The sequence below is a fragment of the Lonchura striata genome, chromosome Z, assembly GCF_050655825.1.
Source record: "Lonchura striata isolate lonStrDom1 chromosome Z, ASM5065582v1, whole genome shotgun sequence".
Taxonomy (NCBI): Eukaryota; Metazoa; Chordata; class Aves; order Passeriformes; family Estrildidae; genus Lonchura; species Lonchura striata.
This window is the reverse complement of record NC_140740.1, coordinates 87245390-87269523: the sequence shown is the minus strand read 5'-3', so window position 1 is coordinate 87269523 and position 24134 is coordinate 87245390. Positions and strand designations below refer to the sequence as shown.

The window sequence follows — 24134 nt, the reverse complement described above, 5'->3', positions numbered from 1 at the left end:
TACTAAGAGAGAAGGAAAATAGACAAGAGCAGGCTCAAAGGTGGTGAAAAGATTCTGAATTTTCTTTGTGCAATTAAGAGTTTAATTTAAAAGGTGTGTAACAAAGTTATATCTTCTGTACAAGTGGTATCTGCCCACTGAAATGTTGTATTGACTCTTGCCCAGCAAAAGGTTTTCTACTCAGGCAATTCCCTGAGTAGGTTTTTCATACCATACTATTTGGACAGATTTTTTTTTTTTTTAAATAGAGTTTTTTGCCTTTGTGTACAAATCTGCTTGCCTTTATTTTCATAAAAAAACCCAAGAAAACAGAGATTAAAAATGGTGATTGGGACAAAATTGATACAGGCTGTACAATCAACATGAGGGAGACCAACAAACCTCAGTGTCTAAAAACCTCATTGAACATACCAGTAAGTTACACTAGGGTTCAGACCATTAACTCATAGCAATCTGAAACAATTCGACAAAAACATCTTTGTTAAATTTGCTTTGCTATTGGAAGGAAATCTCTATCATTTATTGTGGTTATAGCTGTACATTCCAATTTAGCTATTAATTAATTTTATTAATGAATTAAATCATGTGCATCAATATGAAAAAAAAAACCCCAATAAACCAGCTTTTGTTCCAAAGCACTATGTATCACACCCAAATTCCTCCTAAAGTACAATAGTTTTAATCCTTACTTTGTATTTAATTAATAAATATTTGACACTTTTCTATTACCTGGTCACACAAGGAATGGCTGAACATAAATGGATGAATTTTCATCCTAGACTAGAGTTGCAATACTGCCACTCACAGAACAAAGACAAATGGCTGTAATAGAAGAATTATCTCTGAGTGTTATTTTTTGGGTAGTGCTTTATTCATCAAACAGGCAGGAAATTGTTCTTGCTTATTGTGAAGCAGGAATATCATTTTTGGAGGCAAAAGACAAGCCAGTCAGCAGGGAGATGGCAGCAGCTGAGAGAATGTAAATGACAAAGTTCAGTGTTAGAACAATTCCTTGCAGACATTCCTGATGGAGAGAATGACAAGTGGAAATCGAGGTGGTAAATTCTAGTTCTGTAACAAGCAGAGGGAGGAAGCAGAGTTAGCGTATGGAGAATTTACAAAAGTGAGAAGGCAGCTTTGTGTTGAGACCTGGGAGGATTGAAGCTGCTTATGTTTTTGTTCATACAGAGGGAACTTTCTTTTGTCCGAGGCAAGAACCCACACTTAATTCTGAGACTGCAGTTCTGTTGCCTGTTGGTTTGATTGTGCTTGGTGTTTGATAGGTCAGAAAACACTTGGACTCCTTCATTGCTTGTGGTGAGGCAAGAGATACATATTGGGAAGTTGCTTTTCTTCCTTTTCCAGAGATGCTGGGATTCACCCACACCTCTCTTAGTGGCTTTGTCATTTTACCATCTGCATGATTTTGATTATTAAAGGTTACATGTGTTTTGAAATCTTTCCCCGCGCTGGATGTTTGACTTCAATATTTGTACAGTAGATCTTCTGGAGCTCTGCAGCTAGAATATCATGCTAGTTTTTTAGTACACAGAAAATGTAGCTCTTGGCATTCTGGCAGATTTGCCAGACCTTTGCACACAGCCAGGCATTTGTACTACCTCTATATATAATATTGAATGACAGCTCTTTAATTTCCAGGGGACTGGCCATGGGCATTGAACTCCCTCCTCTTCTGGATACTTTTAATCCTTGTGCTCCCTTGCAGTTTTGTAACAACAGAAAGACTATTTGCCCCCTGCATGCCCATGGATGCGCACCCGCACTTTGGATGCCACTGCCTGGGAGCATGCGTGGCTTTTGTCTTGTGTCACTCCTCTCCTGACTCTTGTCATGTGCTTTGGGAGCTGGCAAGGACTCACAGGCACAGTTTGCACCCCCAGTGTCACTTTCTAAGGGTATGAGTCAACATTTTGAGTCTGCTCTGTGACCCAGTGTCTGCAGAGCTAATTGGATTTCTGCTGAGTGGATTTGTTTCAGGGAATAGTTTATTTGTGAAAATAATTTCTTTTGCTCAGGAAGAAGGGTAAGGGGAGGGAGGGATCCAGCTATCTGAACATTCAATTGAATTTAGCGAATAATGTTCTCTTTTTCTTCCCCTTCTCCCATGGAACAGGGGAAAAAAATATCAGAACAATCACTAAATCAGGAAATATTGTTGTGCTTGACCTGCAATATTGGTCTGGCCTGCAGAGGTATGGCACTCACTGTTAGCCAAGTGACCCGGTGAGAGCAATGCTGACAATACTCTGCATGCATATCCTCACCATCACATTAGAGCCATTGAATATAAAGCAGCACAATTTGAGAGCAGAAGATAAATGAACTGCATAAAGTCTTTTGCCAAATCATATAAGGGGACGTATTTGAGAAGGGTACTATGCTCAGCTTATTTGGCTAATAGTCACATTACTGTTTCAAATACATTTCTTCCTTCAAAGTAGAATTCTGGGGTTCAGAGAAGAGAGCTGTAGTGCCTCCCGTTAGTTTTCCAGGTAAATCTGGGTCATTCCCAGTGCAGTGCCTTACTGTGATGCCCTCAAATGGGCCATTTGGTTCTCAATGAGGAAAGGTCTTTTTTTTCCATTTAGGAAAGAAATAACATCAAAACCAGGTTTTGTATGGTCACTGTTGAGGAGCGATTACAAATTTTTTTTTCAAAGTGAGCAAGTGCCCAGGGATGAGCCAGGAAGTGGCTCCTTCTTTCGTGCTCCTGTGTCCACATCCACTCCTGGCTGCAGAATCTACTATGTACACAGAGCCTGGGGATGTAGGTCAGGAACGCTTGTGCCTTCCATGGGTGACCAGTTCTGTACTTATTTCTCTTGTCAGTCCATTCCCCACTGTTCCCAGTCACCCTTCACAGAGCCTGGGCAGATAACCTTTGAGTAATAATCTGAAATTCAAATACAAATAATTGACTACTGAACTGCCCTAATATTTGAGAAAGGTTTTAAACTAAAACAGGTTCTTCTGTGTGCTGTTACTGGCCTGGCAGCTGTGTGTGTACGGTAAGTGTACTGAGAAAGGTAATATTAACAGAATGAAAAGGTCGGAGTTTTATAAAAATCCTTTTAAAAGTAAATAGGCTTGCCAAACTGAATTCCCCACAGGTAGACAGAGGTTAAGAACTGAGAACATTTGGGCCTTTGGTAGGTCAAGTTGTTCATCTGTAAACACCCTTCAGAAATACAAACACCAGCCAAGTCTGGAGAAGTACAGGGATTGTGGCCAGCCAAATTTAGCTCTGGCTGTGCCTCCAGGCAAGCAGGCCAAGGCTCAAACAGCTCCTGAGGGAGGTATCTGGGGGCACCGTGGGGATGGGCACAGCACACCTGTGTCATGCCCAGGGACAAGGGAGGCAGATGCACATGGTAGTCGCTGCCCACATGCCCTAGTATTAGCAGGTGAAAAAACAGGTTTATTGCAGCTGTGTTGACAGATGGACCCGGGCGTTGGTGCAGTCCTGGCTGGGCAGTTTGCAGCTGGATATTTGGGCAGAGGCCTTGGTGCGCTCCACGCCTCTTTGAAGAGATGGGATGGAATGGGAAGGCACACAACAGGAGGAGATTTATAGCCTTAGTTTCTATTGCAATTTGAGATTGCACTGTTAAGCACCTTTGTTTCTAACCACAAGAGTGGCTGCAAAATGGTGGAGTCTACATGACCCCTTTCCTAACTCTCAGAGAGGTTTTATGAGGTTTAATCCATTACTCGATCCTCACAGGAAAAGAGGAGTATTTATGTCATCACTGACTGTTAGTCTCACATTGTTAATTAAAAGCAAACAACTTAGATGTCAGATCTTGGACAAAAATAAGTTTAAAAAATTCTTCTACAGTTTTCAAGAGGAAATAATTCCTTTAGGTATGCCTACTGCTATTTGTGCCTTTTCACCACATCTCACATTGCTTTAAAACCTGTTTGCCTTCTGCTTTTCTGGACATCCTGTTAAGGAGATATGTCAGCTCTGACACAGAAATGTGGCTGGAGCTTGTGGGGCAGTTCAAGGCCCTCTATCTCTTAAACCTTTCAAGAGATTACTGGCAGGAGAGTTAAATTTCTCTGCCAGCTAGACCCAAAGAGAGCCCGCTGCCAAGCAGCTGGGTTGCGTTTCTTGGCTGTGCAGGAGCTCCTCTGGGGACATGAGTGGCAGCGTGACACCCTGGCACCATGATGCCATTTGCATCATCAGGTTACTTGCAGGTGTAAGACAGTGAAAAGGGAAAATAAAGAAAAGTAATAGTAATGGCTGTGAAAATTGAACTTTTATTATCTGTTCACTGTATACAAAACACCATTCTGCATAGTGATAACTCATTTGTTGTACAGTTGACAGTGCACATCAACAAACAAGTGTTCAGAGGTATCCACTAAGTGGGAAGGGCAGTGGTGGCAGTAGCCAGCATACACTGAGGTGCTGTGCCCACTGTGCGCTTTAGATGAACTACCTCACAAGCACTTGATGTGCCAGTAATATAAATGGGCTAACAAGCATCTACCCAAGAGCCAGATTAGGAATGAGGATGGAGAGAGCAGAACTAATGTACCTGATAAACAATTTCCAGAATGATTAAATTTTACAGAGGTGGCAGAGAGGACCTATATTTTTTTAAACACTTCAAAATTTAAAACTGTTAGAATTTAACGATAAATAACAGAATCTCACAAATCTTTTGGGGCAAAATGCTCCACATTTATTTACATATGAAGTGTGTTTAATACAGTCGTAATGGACATAGTGTATAGTAACATCTGACAGCAGCAAGACTTTTAAGGAACCCAACAATTACTACTGTTTATCATGCATCTATCTATATATACACAATTTGTTTTAAAAAAAGGTACAAAAATTTTTTGTAGGGTTACATACAAGGTATAAAATGCAAAAACAAACTAAAAATATACTCTCACAGAGAACTCTATCTGAAAGGAACAGTATGGTACCTTTTTGTACTTGTGCAAGCAAAACTAGTGGTGCTGGACAGGAGTTTGCAATGTCTGGCCGAGCTCCGCAGGGCCTACGCTAAAGCTGCAAGCCCCAGTTCTGCTCCTGGCTGGGGCTGGCTCCTTCCCAGTTGTGGCTGTGTGTGACACTAAGCACCAGAACATTTGGCATGATCATGTGGAGTTGGCAAATCCCAACCCCTGTAGCAAGGGTCAACTATTTTGTTTCAATAACCAGCAAGGAAAATACATAATGCTGTGTAATCACTTCTGTATGTTTAATAAATTACATGACAAAAACCATCATAAGTATAAACCTATTCCTCTAATTACATCTTATTTCTTAAATCCAGAGCAGCCCAGCCCATTTGTAACAATTTGACCTTTGATCACAAGCACCTGGTGACCTAAAAAAGACACTTCATGATACTCAAGAGTTGTGCATTTATACTCTTTTTAAAAGTACTTTACCACTCCAGGGGGTGTGCACCTGTTCTGGTGTTGCCACCTAAAAAACAGCACTTTATTTTACACATGCAGTGGTACTTTTATCTTTTTTTATAATATATTTTGTAAGAAAAAGTGTAAAAGCTTCCTCAGACATTTGGAAGCCCAAATTCCTTAGAATTTAAAATCTCCCCTTAGCTTGCTTCCTCTCTCCTCTCCCCTCCTAGCACCTCCTCCTGATGCACTTCCATTAGCTAAACTTTCTTTCAGAAGCATTCAAAAAGCAAAGAGTTTAAGAGAACCCAAGGAACTGCCCCAGCATTCAGAACTCTTCTAAAGAAACTTACTACAAAAGAACAGAAAATAACCAGAAAAAAACCCCAGTTTTTCGACTAGATACTGATACAAATACATAACTAAAGAGTATAAAAATTATTAGTTTAAATATATACAAACATTTTTCAACTCAAATACTGCTTCAATGGTTCTGACGGTTTAGACAATGAGGTGAAGGGGACACTTTTATGCAGAATATATTGCAACAGCCTGAACAGTACTGTTAACACTATTATACCTTGAACTTTCTGTAACAAAAATGTCACTAGTATTCCAATGTGGAGCGAGATTTCTGCATCCCAAACAATCTGATCACTTGTCAGCTGAATTCATTCTTTTGGACTTGATGAAGGCCATGCCATGTGTTCTCATGTGAGTGTTTAAGGCCGCTTCAGTTTCAAAAGTCTTTGCGCACACTTTGCATCTTCTGTCTGATGCTGCACTGTTGGAAGAGTCATCCTCATGGTTGGGTTTGTTTTCTTGTTGATTATCCTCCCCAGACCCATTCTGTTTTGATACTGGCTGAGGCTCCTTCAACTTATGTACAATGAAGAGGTGTCTGGAAAGAGACACATGAGATGTGTAGCAGAGTCCACATTCCCTGCACTGGTATGAAGAGCCATCAGATTTATGCTGAGGAATATGTTCATGAAACTGGAGAAGATTTTCTGTTGTAAAGCCACAGACTGCACACTTGTGAACTTTAAAAACATTTATCTTCAGCTTCTTTAATGGCTGAGTAATTGCACCTCGTGGAGGTCTGAACTCCATTACTGGTTCTTCCAATTTACGCTTTGGACTAGGAACCTAACAAAGAGACAGAAATAGTGTATCATATAAGCATAAATATGCAGTTCTTTTCGTAACTATTTGTGACTTGCAAATGTCAAAACCTTTCCCTTAGCAAATTTTAAAACAACTCTGATAAACAATCCTTTTGAGGTTCTGCTTCACAGAAGATGAGGCACTTATGGCATGGAAGTACTTGTATTTATTTAAAGATCCTGAATATATACCGAAGAAAAAACATTCTCAGTGACTGAATGAGTCTTCTAAGTCATTACCTTTGTGTCTTCTTTTACTTCCCTTTCTTCCATATTGGTAGATTCAGTCATTTCTTTCACATCAGGGTCTTTAATGCCATGCATCAACTGAATATGTTTTTCCAACATCAACCTCTTGGTAAAAGTACGTCTCGAATCTGGGCAATGCCTGCAGATACACACACACACACAAACATTCAAGTGTCATACTTAAGAAGTGTCTTTTGTAGATTGGAAGAGTGGCTGTGTATGTGAGAGACTCCTGAAAACCAGGTTTTCCAAAGTGGAACTGTGAACGCTCCTCTCAGCCAACTTTCAGATTCTAGACTTTACACACTGCACTTTCAGGAACCTGACACGTTTCTGCAGGCAGGATAGGTAATTAATTTGGCCTGTCCTGGGCATCTGAAATGACGGGACACTGGCTTTTCCACAATTAAAGAAAGATGTTCAACTAAGAATGGTTTTTGTATTCCATTTCTAAAGAAAATAAAACCAGAACTTACGAGCATGTATAAACCTTCCTAATGCCTTTGTGCTTGATACGATTGTGCCGACATAAACTGTGGGATGAACTGAAAGATTTGTCACATTGCCGACAAGGATGTTTCTTCATTTGCTTCAAAAAAAAAGAGAAAGAATTTAATTTTAAAAGCTCAGTAAAAGTGGTGCATGTGTTGAACCTTCTGACGAATAGGAAAGAAACATCACTTACCTGTTTTTGGTACTGTACTTCACGTACACCCCGCCTTCAACAACACTGTACAAGTCAGAGCTGGACCTCTTTCAAAGCAGTGTGGCCCCCATGAGCTCTACACACACACACACACACACACACACACACACACCTGTCTCTAGCTGTAAACTGGTGTCATGGACAGTGGATGAAGAAAATTTCTTCCACCAAAGAAACAGGGAAGATCGGAGGACTATTTCTGGATCAATAAAGGCAGCAGGATGAGGGGGTTGCCTTCCCACCAAACCATGTCCCCAGCTGCTGACTAGGAGCTCCTCAGCCACATACAGGGAGTGGTGAAGAGCACAGAAGAAGGACTTGAATCTCACAGACACTGACACACTAACAGGGTTCAGGAAAGGCATGACGAAATGAGCGGCATGATCTGATGCCAATTTGATGGCTATCTGTTCAGGGATTTCTGTGGGACTGATGTTGCAGCTGGCCAAGTGGAAGGAAAAAGTAAAGGAAGAAACTGAGAAGGGCTGGAGCAGTCGCACACTGTAGCTGTGTGGCAGTGAGCAGAAGCATCAAGCCCATGATCAGAAAAGCAGGACGAGGATGATACTCAGCAGGACCTGGGGGCACTATGTGGGGTAGCCAGTTGTGACCCCACACTTGTTCTAAATGCCTTGGGGAGACTTCAGCTAGAGATCCAAACAGGATTTTGGATGCATTAGTTTCTGCAATGGCAGCCAAACCAAAAAGAACTGAAAAATTAGTTCTGTAACAAAGTGCAGCATGATCTGTTGTACAGCATCTCATCTTGACAGAAGAGGGTGATCAATGACTAAGCTGGAGTAGGTAATTCCTACTTAAAAAACATCTGCCCTTTAACAGAAACACACCTGCACACAAAGTCCAAGGAGCTAGCAGATGGCCAGGATTTGAGTGCAACAATTATCTGATATTTCATAATAAGGGCTATTCTTGAGGTAACATTGCACATAAACATCAGAGAGAGAAAGACACAGATTTAGAGCTAATATTTTTAAAGCATTATTGATATGCTACTAACCTTCTTTTACATGCCCTTGGCTACTCTGCTGTGGATGGAATCAGACTGAATATCGCTCTCTAGTTCACTCTGAAGTGAGAGTTTTACTGAGAGGTTGTGCTGCTTTGTTTTTAAGAATTGCATAAATGTACAATGTATTCAGTCTTAAACACATTTCTGATTGCCAGTAAAAGCTCTGCTGAGTTAATATTTGGGCAGCAGGAAGCTGAAGGAATGGGGCGGGAGTTACTGGAGGCAATGATGCTGGGGTGCTATTTGCTTGAAGTTGTCCTAAGAAAATTGAAGATGACACTCAGTAGTGCAGCATTTTCAGCTTTTCCATAAAACGCTTATAAACAGAATAAAATAATTTGCGGAACAGCTTTAGAGATAATAACTGTAATAGAAACCTCTGGAAATGTGCAATCATTTATTACAGCACATTAGGATCCTGAAAACTACGGATTTTTCACTCAGAGTGGTTCTCCTCCACTTAGACAAAATCAGCCTATTATCCCTCCCAGTCCTGCTCTTTTGCTGAAGTGCAGCACAGTACATCAGTTTAGCTCCCTGGTTCCCAGCTGAGGAAAGAGAGCATTAACACCAGCACACAGCAAAGGTGAAGACTGGCTTGGCAGGTGGCTGCCGCATGTCATCAAGGGGCTGGAGCCTGCTCTCACAGCTAAGCAGGGTCACTATTGCCTTCCTGACTGCCAGTCTTTTTAAGTTCATTTAAATGGAAATGCTACTGAACACAGGAAGAACATCAAACAGTCTCTCTGCTGACATGAGGATGCAACATTCCCACATTTCACTTTCAATCCATTTTAAGTAAGATATCTCAAATTCAGGTGCTCTAAATACAAAATTCAACTTGTTAACTCAGCCGAACTCTTAAATGTCACATTAGAGCAACAGCTCAACTGTGGAATGTGTCTACCTTTAAATGAAACACCAGTTGGCACTCACTGGATGAGTAAAACATGATTGAGTCTCCACTCCCTGAGGCTAACAGGCACTGAGCTTCAGAAGAGAACACAATCAAATTGTTTAAGTTGGAAAAGATCTTTAAGATTGGGTCCAGCTGTTAGCCCAAGCCCAGCGCTGCCACATTCACCACACCACCGTGAAGAGAGGGAATTGAGAAGACACAAAGAAGAAATAAGAACCTGGAACAGATTAGATGGCTTGGATGAAATACAGCAATATATCTCGCTCTTTCCATCTTGAAAAAATTTCAGTACTGAATTAACAAGCTTATAGTTGATTTTCTCAGTGGAATGATGTAGAAACTGAAAAAAACTAAGCAGCTGAAGCAAAAAAGATGAAGTAGATATAAGAATAGTGAATAATAATGCTGGGACTTAAAGAAATTATCTTCAAAAACACAAAAGAAATTTAGAAACAAATACTTCAGATTTAATTCACCTTTTTGTACTGAATATATTCCATTACCTTTCCATGTTCTTTCCTCATGTGGGAGATGTAAACGTCTCTCTGAGTGAACAGCCTGTCACACTCCCAACACGTCCAGCCAGGACTAGTGACTTTTTTAGGTTCTGCTTTCTTTATGGGAGAAGGAGATTTCTTCTCCAACTTTTCTGTTCCATTAACAGATTTTGTGTCCTCTTTGTGACTGGCTGAGTTTTGAGTTGTGGGTTTAGTACTGAGAGGCAGGTTTATCCCCAGGTTTGGTGGCCCCTCAACACTTTTCAAAGTTCCATGCATAGACTACAATAAAAGAGAGAGAAAAAAAGGTAAAAAAATGACACAGACATACACAGTTGTACTCAACCAATAGCCTTCAGTTACTTGTTTGGCATGCTGTTATCATCAGATCACATTTGTAAAGGAACAAGATTAAGTAAAGGCAAGACCTAGCATGACCTAACAATAACTGACACCGTATGTAGGTATTTTCACAAAAAAATAAGAGACTTCCTTTGGAGGGTAAGTTTAAGTTGCGGTTTAGCAACCTAAGGGAGGAAAAAGGGGTTCAAGAAATACTTCATGTTAAGCTTAATTTCTTGCTTTGCTTAGCTGACATGTTAGTTGAGCACCCTCATTCCAGATGTGACTAGAGATTTCCAAGAAGGAAAGGTGTTTTTACTGACCAAATGTTGACTTGCCATATTGGTAAATAAGATAAGGCAACTCTGGAAACATCACGTGGCTATGTAATTTATTAACATTTTACACTGAGGCTGAAGTTAAGCCCTGCTTTACTCTCATTTAGGGCTACATTGCTAGGTAGGTGTGGGGCAAGGTGTGTGGGGCAGACAGGGCCCCACAGCAGATCAGAGGGGTCTGAATGGCTGTTCTCCAGCCCCTGAAGCTCCTGGGTGGGAAGCTTTCCTCAGAGACTTATGTCTGCACTTTAAGTCAATGGTCAGTAAGAAGGGAAGAACTCCTCCTTCCCCCATTCTCCATTTCGGAACCAGTGTAAGTGCGCTGGTGTGACCTGAGCCTTCCACCAAAGAGACTTGTTCAGAAAGGGCTGCAGGGCTTCAGCTGTGTGTCTGAGTTCCACACGTGGACATGGACACAGCAAGAATGAGGAGGGTTTGGGCCAGAAGGGATGACTGCAGACCAGAGCTAATCCACTGCTGAACAGGGACCCACAGCTGAGGTCCCATGTCTGAAAGGCTTTCCTTTACCAGGACAGTGTTCTTATCCTCTCACCTACTGAACCTTTCTATAACCTTCTTGATTCTGGGAATATAGGAGTATCAATGTGATACTCCAGCAACAAGTTCTTTTGTAAATACTTCGGCTCTTGCAACTACCCACTGGCTCTAGAGCAAATATCAACTTCATCAGTAGAACACATTCTCTGATTTAACAGCTTTTAAATACCAGAAAAGCCAATGATTAACCCCCCATAATGGTTAATAAAAAGTAAAGTGCACAGGATCAACAGCTAAGAGCAAAGTGCAGGTGGGTAGTAATGGAGGAGGTACTAATACTGTGCTTTAGTATCTGCACAGAGGAGCAGGAAATGAGGTTCCTGTACTCTCAGGCATCTGAAGCTGACCTGGAGATTCTATTGCAGCCTAATCTGTCAGCATGTAAAATGTCAGTGTTCAACTTTCCAAATGTCTTGTAAATACAGTACTTGAAATTTCATTTCTTATTTGAAACTACACCAAGAGCATTAAAGCATAGTATGGAGTCCTAGTGCTGCCCAAACAGGGAGCATTACAGCTCCAGGCCAGGCCAGATCAGTGCTTCACCATCTGCTCTCACTGGCTGCTGGAAATTTTTTTGCAGTGAGTCATTACAAGAAAATAATACATACATTTTGCCATCAAGAAATATTGACATCTGCAGGAATTATTCTGGGTTATTTTCTGTAGCTTTAAATAATCTCCTCCTGAGCTTCCTTCTGTCCCTTTCTGTCCTACTTTCATCCAGGTCTGTCTCTGCCTTGATGGTTTATGTCTAGCCGTACCAAACCATTACTTTCTGTGCAGCTGAGCTTTGCCTCTGACTGGCACTCAGACTCTCCCTGAGTCCTCTTGTGCTTTTATCCTCTCCCTGAATAATTTTCTGCTTTTATTTATAACTTGTTACTGTTTTTTTCAGTTCCCCTTAACTGAATTCCAATTTACACTGCTTTGGTCCAGTCCCTGCTGCTACACACACATCCTAAATGCAAAACCAGCAATAGTACTACTGCACATGTATTGTCTAATCCTCTAATTTTAGTCTCAAAAATGTCTGAATCATTTATAGTGAATCGTACTAAAACCCCACTGGTTGAAAGTTCAAATACTGGCATGGAACACTAAAGCCAAAGAAGTTAAGTAATGCCCAAGTAACTGAGCATATCTTTGAAATGTGAGATGCTGAGCACCCCAATTTCTGTAAAGATAGCTTCTGGCTCTAACTGCAGACAGATCAGTTTTGCATTGCTGCATGAGAGGAGCATCTAAGATATCTTGCAGTAAACATGCAAGAACTAATGCTACTAGTTCAGAAGCAAAGAAAATATCCAGTCCTTATATTTCTGAACATCTTGGCTCAGCCTTTCTCTCAGTCTCCTCCTCAAGTTGAAGACTGGCTTTAAGACCACCTGTTTTTTTTCAAGACTTATGACCTTATTTTCAACATTACTTCAGAGACTTCTGTGGTTACAAGTGCCATAGTTGGGACTAAAATGAAAAATGATGTTTTTAGCAGCCAAAAAAAGATGTCTGGTGTTACACCGTGCAGTAGAGGAATAGTATTCAGAAATTGTGTCACTGCCAGAGAAGCGCAGCAGCCTCCACAGTCCCATTCTGTGTTCAGGCACCAGGGATTAATAAGGAAAAACCTCAGCTTTGGTCTGTATGACATGAGATAACAGTCTGTGTCAAACACACAGCTAACAAATGATAGCCAGGGGGCTGCTGATCCTTCCAATCAGGACTTACATGGATCACAGTGAATCATTAGCTCTTAATGGTGTTCTGTGGAAATCCGCTGGAGTTTTTTTCAAAGCACACATGTTCAAGTTCACATAACACAGGTAACCTCTACATCTACCAACATACTGCTTCCTGGTGAATTCTGAACAGCAAAGGTTTGATTTTGTGATGCACTCAGCAATCTCAGCTCCTAACAATTGAAATTATACTTAGAACACTATAAGTAACTCAGTATTTGTTAGGATTTGGCTTGCTGAGATATTCCCAGTATACCAAAATCAACATTCTAACAGAAAAAACTGAGTCATCACAGATATGCTGAAGACCAAACAAAATATAAAATTTTAACATTTGAGAACATCATTGACAGATTACTCTCTCAGAATTATTAACATCTCTCTCAGCAGTCTTGTTACTCTGTGCCTTTTCACAGTATGTTCTCACAGCATATATTGCATGACAAATGGTATCATGAAGGAAACAAGAGAAGATGCCTACACACCTTGATATGATCCATCATAAGCTGTTTCTGTGCATATAGAAGAGAACAGTCTGGACACTTGAAAACAGACACCTTCTGGTTTTCAATGTGCTGATCAAAGTGGCGATAGAGCAAAGGTTGCAGAGTAAACACAGTGTCACACATAGAGCATTTATATATTATTCTGAAAACAGAAGCACAATAAACAATATCAGTCATGTTGATGATCTATTTGCAAGAATCATGACGTTAACTTTTTTTCTCATCACAGATAAGATCTGACATGTTTAAGCAATCATTTCACACTGCCTGAAAAAAAGTTAAACTAATTCAAAACATCCTTCAATTTCAAAATATGGGAACAGTAGAAGAAACAGAAAATAGAAAAAAAATTGAAAGTGCAAACAAGAAGCCAATGAAAACAACAGCATGTGCCAGTTACATATACAACAACAACATCTGCTCAGGATACTCTGACAGTTCAACGCCTTCAGTTTCTGAACTCACACTGTAGATAAAGGATAATATCCCTGGCTCCAGGTTACAAACCTGTATACTGTATATGCAGTATATTGTAAGGAGTGATTAATTCAATTGTAGTTAGCAACATGCTTCAAGATAAATACATTTTTGGCAATGTTCATGGCTTTGATGCTCCTGAATGCCAGACCTAGACTCTGTCAATGCCCTGAAGCTCCAACAGCACAGGACGGGATTTCCTTGATCTGCCATTCCAAGCCTTGATGAATCTGTCACAGAAATGTAGAGACACCACCAAATGCTTCCTTTCTTGGAGCACATGTGACTTTTGAACATCGGTTCCCCAGCCTCCTGTTCTTACAGCAGTTTTCTAACCACAGATCATGAGATGAGAGAGAAATCTAAGCCATGCAATCTATAGTGCTGCAGAGAAAGTTTAGTTAAAAGAAGCCCAATCACAGGTGCTCAGTATGCAACAGGCACTTCCCATCCTTAAGAGTAACTTCCACTTAAAAAAACAACCCTCAAACCCTCCTGTCTGCTAAAGTGCTAAATCTTCTCATTAGCCACATAAATGTTCCCAGTGCTTTCTACACCCCTCTAAGTTAATTATCATTGATAGTGCATTGTTCCAGAGCTCTAGGGATCACTCTGCACTGGGATTACAAGAACCTGGGCATTGCTTCCATGTCCAAGCTGTCCTGTAACTCCAAATGAAAAACAATACACTTCTTCATGTTAACTGGGAAAGACTGTTTTTGTGCTGTCAAGGAGTGCCAGTTTCTCACACATGCTAAGATAAATGTATTATTTACACAGCATCCTCTGATGATCAATGTACTATTGTCCTGCTTTCTGTGGTGAATCCTTCACTGCAGATCTGGAGATATGTAGAAATTCTATCTCAATTTATCACATATAAAAACTGTAACTCTCTAAAAACACCACAAGCTACATCTCTGTATTTTCTGTGGCAGCTAAAGTACTTTACTCTGCCTTCACAGAAGCAGAACTATCTGGTAAAGATCCGAATTTCAGACAAGTTCTGGGCAAAGACTGTACTCACTTAAATTCATACCAACACACCTCACAGTATGACTATACACTCCTGGAGTATTTCCTTCAGACACAGCAAAAACATGATTTTCAATCCTTAACCATGCAACCATGTTCACTGGTTTTGTTTTTCTTTAATTTAATTGAAGTAGTGTTTACCATGCAACTGCCTAAAATGCTCTTCAAAGCTTAAAGGCAGTTGTGCTTCCTCAGGATGTCATTTACAGGGATGCTGGAATAAGTCAGGCGGTTCATCCCATCCCATCCCATCCCATCCCATCCCATCCCATCCCATCCCATCCCATCCCATCCCATCCCATCCCATCCCATCCCATCCCATCCCATCCCATCCCATCCCATCCCACCCTATCCCACCCCACCCCGTCCCACCCCATCCCATCCCACTCCCAGGCTGCTCCTGCCCCACAGTACACAACAAAGCAGGCACACAGCCTTCCCAAAAATCTGTTTAGCAAATTCATGTATTATCTTGTAATAAATACAAGTGTTATCTCACAGGAAAATGCTTTCAGTCACATAAAAGACATTTAGCATTTGCAAAGCCTCTGCACCAGAGGATAGTATTCCTCCTTCCCAAATTTTTTTCTTGAAAAAAGGAACTTGTGGGATAATACACTTTTTACCAATAGTATCCTAAATATCCATAATTTGGCTTGATAAATAAGAATTCCTCCGGTATTCAAAAAGAGATCAGCCATGAAAAATATATTAGTGCCATTCCTAGACACTATTTACTGAAAAAAGATCACCTCTGTGGTTTTCTGGGAAACCAGAGCTTAGAGTATGTTACAGGAGAAAGTTTTCCAGAGTTGAAAGACAAGACAGCCCTCCATTTCCCTATATTAAAATAATCTAATTTCATCCCAGTGAGAATCCCTGCATATAAAAGTCATTTTTCATACACCAAGTAGTTTAGTGCATCTGTTCTGCAGCAACTGTTCGTAATGTAATTATAAATCACACAGTTCAAATAAATGCCAGGGGCGGGCAGCCTGATTCCCCAGAAGCCCAATTCTGTAAACAGAGGAGTGTGGCCTACTACAGAGTCCCTCAGAAGCCATGAGGCACTGCTGAAGCCGTGGCCAGTGTCCTTGGACTGTGCCACACCCCTGGGGTCAGGAATGAGGCTTGCAATGGGTGCCTGTCACGCAGCCTGGTTGCCCATGATGCAGCACAGACAACCCAAATGTGAATGTATTGCCTCAAATACAACCTGTCAGCTCTGCTCAGAACTAGGCAAGCCAAGAACTCTGAGCACTGCAAGGGCTGGAAAAATCCCACCAGTCACTTTGCATGCATTTAAGGCAGCATTGTGATTAAAAATGGCAAATTTAAAGGAAACACCACTTCTTAAGAGGAGTGCTCAGCTATGGATTCTGTGACTTATTACAGTAGTATATAATAACATTTATTTTTTTTTTATAATCAAAGTAAATTAGTAAAGGAATATTATAAGTGCATCTATGTGGAAAAAAACTAATGCAAAATACTTAATTCCTGAACGTGATCAGAAATTTGGAAGATCCAAGCACAGTTCACTTTTCATATGTGTAGCATCTTACAGTGATCTTAATCTGTTAAATTTGTCTAATGACAAATCTATGGGAACCTGAAGTTTTATATGTTGGTATCTCACAGCCCCTGACTGATGATACCATCCTGAATTAAAACAATGCATAATTTCCCACAAGGCAGAAATTACTTCCATTTGGTAATCAGACATGGTAAGTTTGTTGCCATTTTGCTTTGATGGAAGTGCAAACAAAGAAAAATATCTCCTGTTAATATGTTAGAAGAAACAGTGAGAAACTGAACTTTTAGGAACACTGGTTATTACATCACATGACACTTCTTGAGCCTGCAAGTTGTTACCATGCTGGTGCACTGTGCACGCCCTGGAGAAAACATGGAGATCAATGCCTGTTTGCTCTCAACAGTGCACTCTAGCAGTGAGGAAGAGGCAGATGGAGGAGAAGGGGTGGTCAGAGAGGCTCACACCTGAGGGCTGAAGGAGTCTGCACACACAACAGCACTTGCTGCCTTCAGCAGAGCCTCACACTGTCCAAGAGCTTTAAGAAAAGACCCTGAAAACAAGTCCTACTTGTACCCTGTGTCACCACCTTCAGCAAACTACCACCTTCATGGGCAACTTTCCTAGTTACAGAAAAGCCAGAAAGAGATTACCTATTGGAAAAAAAGCTTATATAAAACAGATAAAATCACCTTTTCTCAACTTTTCAACCACATTAAGAAAATCACTGCATAAGCACTGATTAGTCTTAGCAGCTGTTTTTGGAATCACATTAGTTTAATTCACAGTAAAAATGCAGATGAGCTAAGCAGATTAAAACATTAGAATGAGCAACACTGGCCACCTGTCCAAATAATTTGTATAATTACATTCTACAATCACTCTCTTGTGGCATGCAGTGCTTAAATACCTCTTAGTGCATTCAGAGAAATATCACCTTTGCCCAATGAACTACCAGCTGAAAAGTCATGAAAGCACTACACAAATCCCACATTACCAGCAGGCTGACAAACACCACAACACTGGTGGCTGTAAGAGGTGTCCTGCAAGCACAGGGCAGCATGCAATTTCATGGGTCATTCAAATGCAAACAAATGCAGTAGAAGATGAATTTTGCTTACTTCGGTTCGCCTATCTTGATACCCGGGTGTTGTGTGTAGGCATGGGAGTGTGTGCTGGGAGCAGATTTAAATGCCATGGGACAGATAGGACACTTGTAAAAGACTTCACAGTGACAGCCTTGAATATGAGACTTGAGTGCCGCCACGTCGGAGTACACAACATTGCAGTGCACGCAGCTGCGGAGAGAGCGGAGGAGAGTCAGTGCAGCCTGCCCTGAGCAGTGCTGGACATAATCAACATGGATTTTCAAGCAAAGGGAAGAGAGAAACACACATGGATAGCAAGTGGATAAAACTACATTACTCTGTCAACTTAAACAACCCCAGAAAAATCAACATAACCAGTGATTTGTGGATCACAAAGTAAGGGGAAAGAAATTTCTTACACTGTAATTTGAAAAACGTTTTTATGCTATTACAATAGAACAGATAGAAAGGTGGATAGACAAATACTCTATTGATTGCAAAAAAAAAATGCTTAAATCCTCTGCAAATTTGGAAAGAGATTTTCCAGAATGCATTTTTATCACATGCAGGGCATTGTTTAAAGTACACCAAAGCAATTTAGAAACAACCACCAAATGGAAAACCAGTAAGGAAAATATTTCCCTCATTTAGATTTAATGAAGATATACTGGTAATGATTTTCTGTACATGTAATCAAATCAGCACTCAGATTGAAACTCAGGAAAACTAAACCAAATCCCTACTATCAGATCAACGTATCATATTGGAATTCAGAAAATATTTTTCAAAAACATACTTCTGCTGTGTCGAAAATTTGTGACCTTTCTGCATCTATTCTAAAATGAAATGATTAAAAATTGAATTAATATTAGAACATAAGAATTTTCATACACAATGATCCCCTTTAATGCCCTACATCTCCAGTAGCAAATGCTCCCAAATCAGTCCAAGAACATAGTGCAATCAGCAATTACCTGTCAAATGAGACAATTTCTTATTGATCAGTATTTTGCAGTAGGACTTTTAAAAGCTCTTCAAACGGAGAAGGCCTCCACCCTTCCAGAATTTTAATTTTAGCATCTATCATGGCAGTATAATTGTTGTCACATAAATGTCAGTTTAACTTTTCAGTAGTTTTACTGCCCTGATGATAGCAATAAAGCAGGAAATACAGTTCTACATTGAATTCAAGGATCCCATTTTACTTTTAAAATTTATTGAATTCAAGGATCCCATTTTACTTTTAAAATTTATCGCTCTTGAATTTTATGAAATGTCATCCTTTCTTTTTCTGGGCATTTAATTTATAATCTTAATTATATTTATTGACTTTATACCCATGTAGTCTCTGCTTACCAATATATTCTCTAAAGCAGATTATTCTGGTCTTTTTTGACTCTCTTAAGAGTTTCTGTGCTCATACTGAGTGCATGTGATGCACTCAGTAACACATCTACTCCTGAGGTGTCCCTCTGGAGAGCAGGGTGGCATTTTCACCTCCCTGTGCCACGGCTTGACTTTATTCTCTAGTGATGGCACACAACAACTGAGCCTCAGCATCCACCATTGTATATTACACAGTTCCTAAGGACCAAGTGTTCCTCTTGGGGACTGTTCCAACAGCTGCTTGCTTTCACCATGGCAGGATGCAGTGAAACTTCAGGCTGAAGTTTTCAGCTGATTCAGTGCAGACAACTAGCCTAAATCACTGGAGTCAAAGGGAACTGCTTGGCAGAGGCCCTTTGGAGAGGCAGGACAATCTATGCTGCTCCTTAGGCAAAAGCACTGCAGTTCTAAGGAGAGGCTGAGGAGGCTAAGGAGGGAGACAGTAACATTCCCAGAGACTGCTGTTGCTTGCCTGGGTGACTTTGGTTTATTCTCACCAGATCAAGAAATTCTGATTCGATGTGACAGGAGATGTTTATGAGACATCTTGAAAAGTTTAGTGACTGAGATTCCCAGTGAAGGGGATTCTGCTGGTGTTACTGGGAAAGGCCAGGAGTCCCTAGAGGCGATACTGTGTACAAACCCAAGGGACATACATTAGAGGGAAGAGCAGGGGGAAGTGCAGGAAGCAGATGGAGGAAATGCAGGACTAGACAGGCTACTGCTTGAGAGAAAAGGGTAAAAGAACCCAAAGAAATGAAAAGAGCTTAGAGTTAATGTCAGGCCATGAATTCAAGCCGAAAGCAGAGGCTTGATGCAGTAAAAATGCTTTCTTCCCTTAGGGGACGACTGCACAGCCATCCTGGAAAATGAACTGTGGCACCTTAAGGGTGGAAGATTTAGAATGGCCTTTTTCCAGGCAGACATGGTGAAGTGGACGTGTTTTTGGAGTGCTAAGCAAAGCTCGGGGTACAGGTGGCTCTTCTGATTTCTTGCTGTGCTGCCTGCCATTCAAGTGCAAGGAAAATGCTAACAGAAAGCATTTTCTCAGTCTTTCAAAATTAAACACTTCTATGAAATGCCTCTGCTCCCCATTTTCTCAGTGAGTTGCCATTACAGGGAAATGTAAAAGTCAAAGGGAAAGTGAAGAATAACAGAGGAGAACCAAACAACAAGGTTGTTTGAGAAAGGCAATTTCCAAGTGATTTAAAGTTATAAGGAATCTTGACTTGCCACAGAAAGAAGAACAACCAGACAGGTGCAGTATGCCCATCAACATCTCAACCATACATTCTGGAAGTACTGACAATGACTATTCTACCAGAAAGAACAATCTAAAATTCAATGTATTGAAAAAAACTCAAGGTTTTTGAAAACCTGAAATTAAGATAATGCATCTGAATTCTAGACTTTATAAACCATGAAGTCCTGAATCTGTGTTACACCAGCTAATATTCTGATTTAATCATATACAAAAGTGGATGCTCAAAACAAAGCAGAATCCTAATGTATTTATTCCAAAATTTCAGTACTAATAGTACTATCGCCATGACCATCTTAAACCCATGAAGCTGCTATGGTCCAAACAGTGATTATGAAAATGGAAAACCACTTTAAAAACCATAAATTATACAAAAATTTACAGCAAAAGGAATCATTATACTGACCGAAACCCAACTCTTCGGGTATAATGCAGGCAGTTCTTAGTGACATGGGTCTGGAAGTGGACAGATCTGCAGATTGCTCCACATTCAGGACACGTGTATGGAGATTTATGCTGATGAATTCTCTGGTGTGATGCAAAACTGCACTGGTTAGGAAGCAGCATCTGGCAGATATTGCATGTCTTCTAAATGATAAACCAGAATAGATGAGACAAAAGGTTTGGTTCAGCTCTACATAACGTCTTGTGTCTCAAACACTGCAATACAGCAAATAAAGGTTAAATTTCGTAACTGGGATGGGACCCAATGCAGTAGGCAAGTACAAACACAAGACCTGCTGACAAAGCTGGCACGTGCTGGTAGCCAGACTGACTGGCATTCTGGGCTACAAAGCTCCTTCCTACACTACTGACCACGGGAGATACACATGCTTTACAGAAATATTATTTGGGTGCCTTCCCAGACTACCTTAATAGTGCAAGGGGCCTACATACAACTCCAGAATCAAGTTATTGCTACTGTCTCTTGTGGCCTGGGACTTGTGAACCTCACCAGTGACTTGCAAAGATTTAAAATCAAATCCAAGACTCCTTCATAACATCAGTATGTTTTTGAACATGTATTTGCATGTTTTTAGGAATGTTCTAAGAGTCTGGCATATGTACTGATGTGTACACTCTGCAAGAATATTGACCAAAAAAAGATCTCCAGATCTGCATTATAAATTATTTACTACCATACGCATGAAGAAATCCTGAAATAAATGCACTGGAAGCACTGTGGCCTGGTGTGTTTGCGCAGAGTCCTCCACACAAACAGAGTTCTCCAATGTCCTGACGCAGCAAGATGGCAAAATGCAAACCATTAAATACACAGCATGTTAAGCAAAGAAAGCATGCCATCACTGCAATGCAGGTTCCACTGGCACTCCTGCCAGCCCACTACAGTAGTGTTCAGCATGGGTAGATGTACTTGCTCTCCTGCAAGCCTCTACCCGAGTTCAGCTGTCTACAGGGATTTCAAACTGGCACCTGCTTAGAGCCTTTGGTACGCAGCAAGGCTATATTGAGACACAGAAATATCCACTTTGAAATGCCAAATACTTGGTCTTAATTGACCAAGAAATGCCCAAAAGTGGGGGACTCACAGCCTCGGGCTGACCAGAATTGTTCTGGGGTGTTAACTTTGTCTTAAGTTCAGATGAAGGCAAAACCCTCTGACCAGCAATAAGTGCCACATTTACTGGGCTCAGTACTGTTCCCCACATCTCTCTTTGGCTATCCATGTATTAACAAGCTGTAATACAATAGTGGAGAATCTGGAGCATTATTTGATTACATAAGAAAACAGCAAACCAGAACTTCTTATTCCAGTAGCAGAAACATTTAGAGGTTTCCCAGTCCTTCCAAAGCCTTTGGCTTGCAGGACTTCTGAAGGAAACTGGGATGTGATGCCACAGAAGAGCCACACAACATTCCAGCCTCAGCTCAGAGATCTTTCTGATTTTGCAGCAAGCTGCCAGACCCGTTTACTAACCCAACATGCCAATAATGCTCTTAGTTAAGGCCCCTGCTCTGCTATTTCAACAAGTACAGAAAATGTTTAATTGTAACTGATTACAGTAGAACAAGAAGCATCTACTGTGAAATTCTGACATTTAGCACGTTTGCTTACCATTTTATTTTGGGCTTAAGGTGGCATTAACTTCCAGTTCTCTCATTCCAACCCACACCAAAATAAAACACAGTTTGTGAAAATCATCACCTGCCTGCATTTAAAGTCAAAGTTTCAGAAAAAAGAAAGGGTTAGAAGGAAAAATGGTGGAGGTGGAAAATAAAGAAACACACATACGCTGAGTATGAAGGGAAATGAGCTATGCAGTTTCCATGGGAGCTATATACTCCTATCTATAACTAAGAGAAATACTAACATTCATTAGCCCAGATATGCTACCTTTTTCCCCCAGCAAGTAGATGAGGGTTTTATTCAGCCAGAAAACCTGTCAGTGAGTCAGGGTTAATACTCCTTTAGCAGGAATATTCCTTTAGGTTAATATTCCTTTAACAGGAATATTAATGGCAATAAAACATTACCGAAAGGTAAGAACTTTATAGTGAATGTATTTTCACTGATAAGACTGTTCTACCATTGCTTATTTTAAACAAAACATTCTACCTTTGTAACAGGAGTATACAAGAAGCTACTTACTCATTGGAAACACGATTTCAGGAGCAATTAGATGGGACACTAGAAAGAGGAGTAAGCTGCAAATAACCTTTTTTCCTATTACTTGTTTGCAAAATCTAAGTGTTTATTTTTATTCTTTCTTCCTTCCTTCCAAAGGAAGATATTTTTTTCCTTCCAAGAAAAGACAGGGAAGTTAGATGAGATTGATATTTTTTTCCTTCCAAGAAAAAATATCAATCTCATCTAACTTCCCTGTCTTCCTCCCCCACAATAATGGCAGTTTTACAGCAAAAAGACAGTGCCAAGCACTAAGAAGGAAAACAAGTCAGATTATTTCTCATCCAAGCTTCTCAAGACATAACATCTAATGAAAAAGCAGCAACGTACTTAGTAATAAATGCCTATGCAGAGCCTTTCTCCAGGAAACACTACCCCTACAGGACGCAACCAAACTCCTCATAAAGAAGAGCACCTGTTTGACATATGGAAAGGACTACAAAAATGTGGAATTAAGATTTAAAAGGATATTTCAACAAAGAACATTTACAACTACATTTATTAAGTGTTCTTTTCAAACAGAAGAACATGAAAATAGCTTCTTTTCCTCCAGTGCTTTGCACTGTTTTTTTGATCCTGCAACTCAGCAGAGCAGGTTTCCATGAGGAGACACAAACACCCTGACCGGCAGCAGGCAATGCCAGCTGCTCCTGCAGCTCCAGCGGCTTCCCTACTTGAATAGCAGTACCTGGGAACCCATAATTCTCTCTCGACCTCCCTGCAGCTGCATTTTGACATTCTGTGAACATCACAATTGCTTCCCTTTAGTAAATTACCAGGATAAACAGCATCTAAAGGACTTGTATGGAGAGGAAACTTGGCAGCAACAGGGCAAAAGCACCAGACAGAGGGAGAAAGGGAATGGCAAAAGGTTTAGTTTACTTGGCCATAAAGACAAAAATCCTTACACGCCGAAAGTGAGAACATCACTTTATCTTTATTCTCTTTCTTTTTCAATTTCTATTTTAGCCTCATTCTCCCAACCTATTCTCTGTCCCTCATCCAATTGCTTTGTCTTGTCACCTTCTTACGTGCTTGCTTTTCCAGTATCAAAACCACCAGGTTTTTGCAAGGTCTACTGGATCTTAGATTGAATGTTACCTAATGGGCTTATTATGGGAAAAAATCTACCTACAACCAATAAGCATCAGCAAATCAGTTAGCTAAACTCCCTAAGTAGCCTAAGCTGGTGCAGAGTATACTCTAATGTTCAGCCATTAGATCCTGTTCAGAACTGCAGCAACATCTAT

General features: G+C 40.5%; 1 protein-coding gene across 6 annotated transcripts in view; it reads right to left on the bottom strand.

Annotated features, from left to right (window-relative positions):
- Nucleotides 1-4267: 4267 nt before the first annotated feature.
- LOC146763933 (zinc finger protein 532) overlaps nucleotides 4268-24134 on the bottom strand; it is a 31990-nt gene continuing 12123 nt past the window's right edge. For 5 of the 6 annotated variants that reach the window (XM_085566257.1, XM_085566256.1, XM_085566259.1 and 2 more), the window contains 7 exons: nucleotides 20644-20825; nucleotides 17624-17800; nucleotides 13436-13598; nucleotides 9980-10255; nucleotides 7298-7410; nucleotides 6813-6960; nucleotides 4268-6555 (listed from right to left, as the gene is read on the bottom strand). In XM_085566257.1, the coding sequence (XP_085422383.1) occupies nucleotides 6061-6555; nucleotides 6813-6960; nucleotides 7298-7410; nucleotides 9980-10255; nucleotides 13436-13598; nucleotides 17624-17800; nucleotides 20644-20825 (1554 nt within the window). In that variant the 3' untranslated portion in view covers nucleotides 4268-6060. The remainder of the gene's footprint in view (nucleotides 6556-6812; nucleotides 6961-7297; nucleotides 7411-9979; nucleotides 10256-13435; nucleotides 13599-17623; nucleotides 17801-20643; nucleotides 20826-24134) is intronic. The other variant, XM_085566258.1, reaches the window with a different exon arrangement.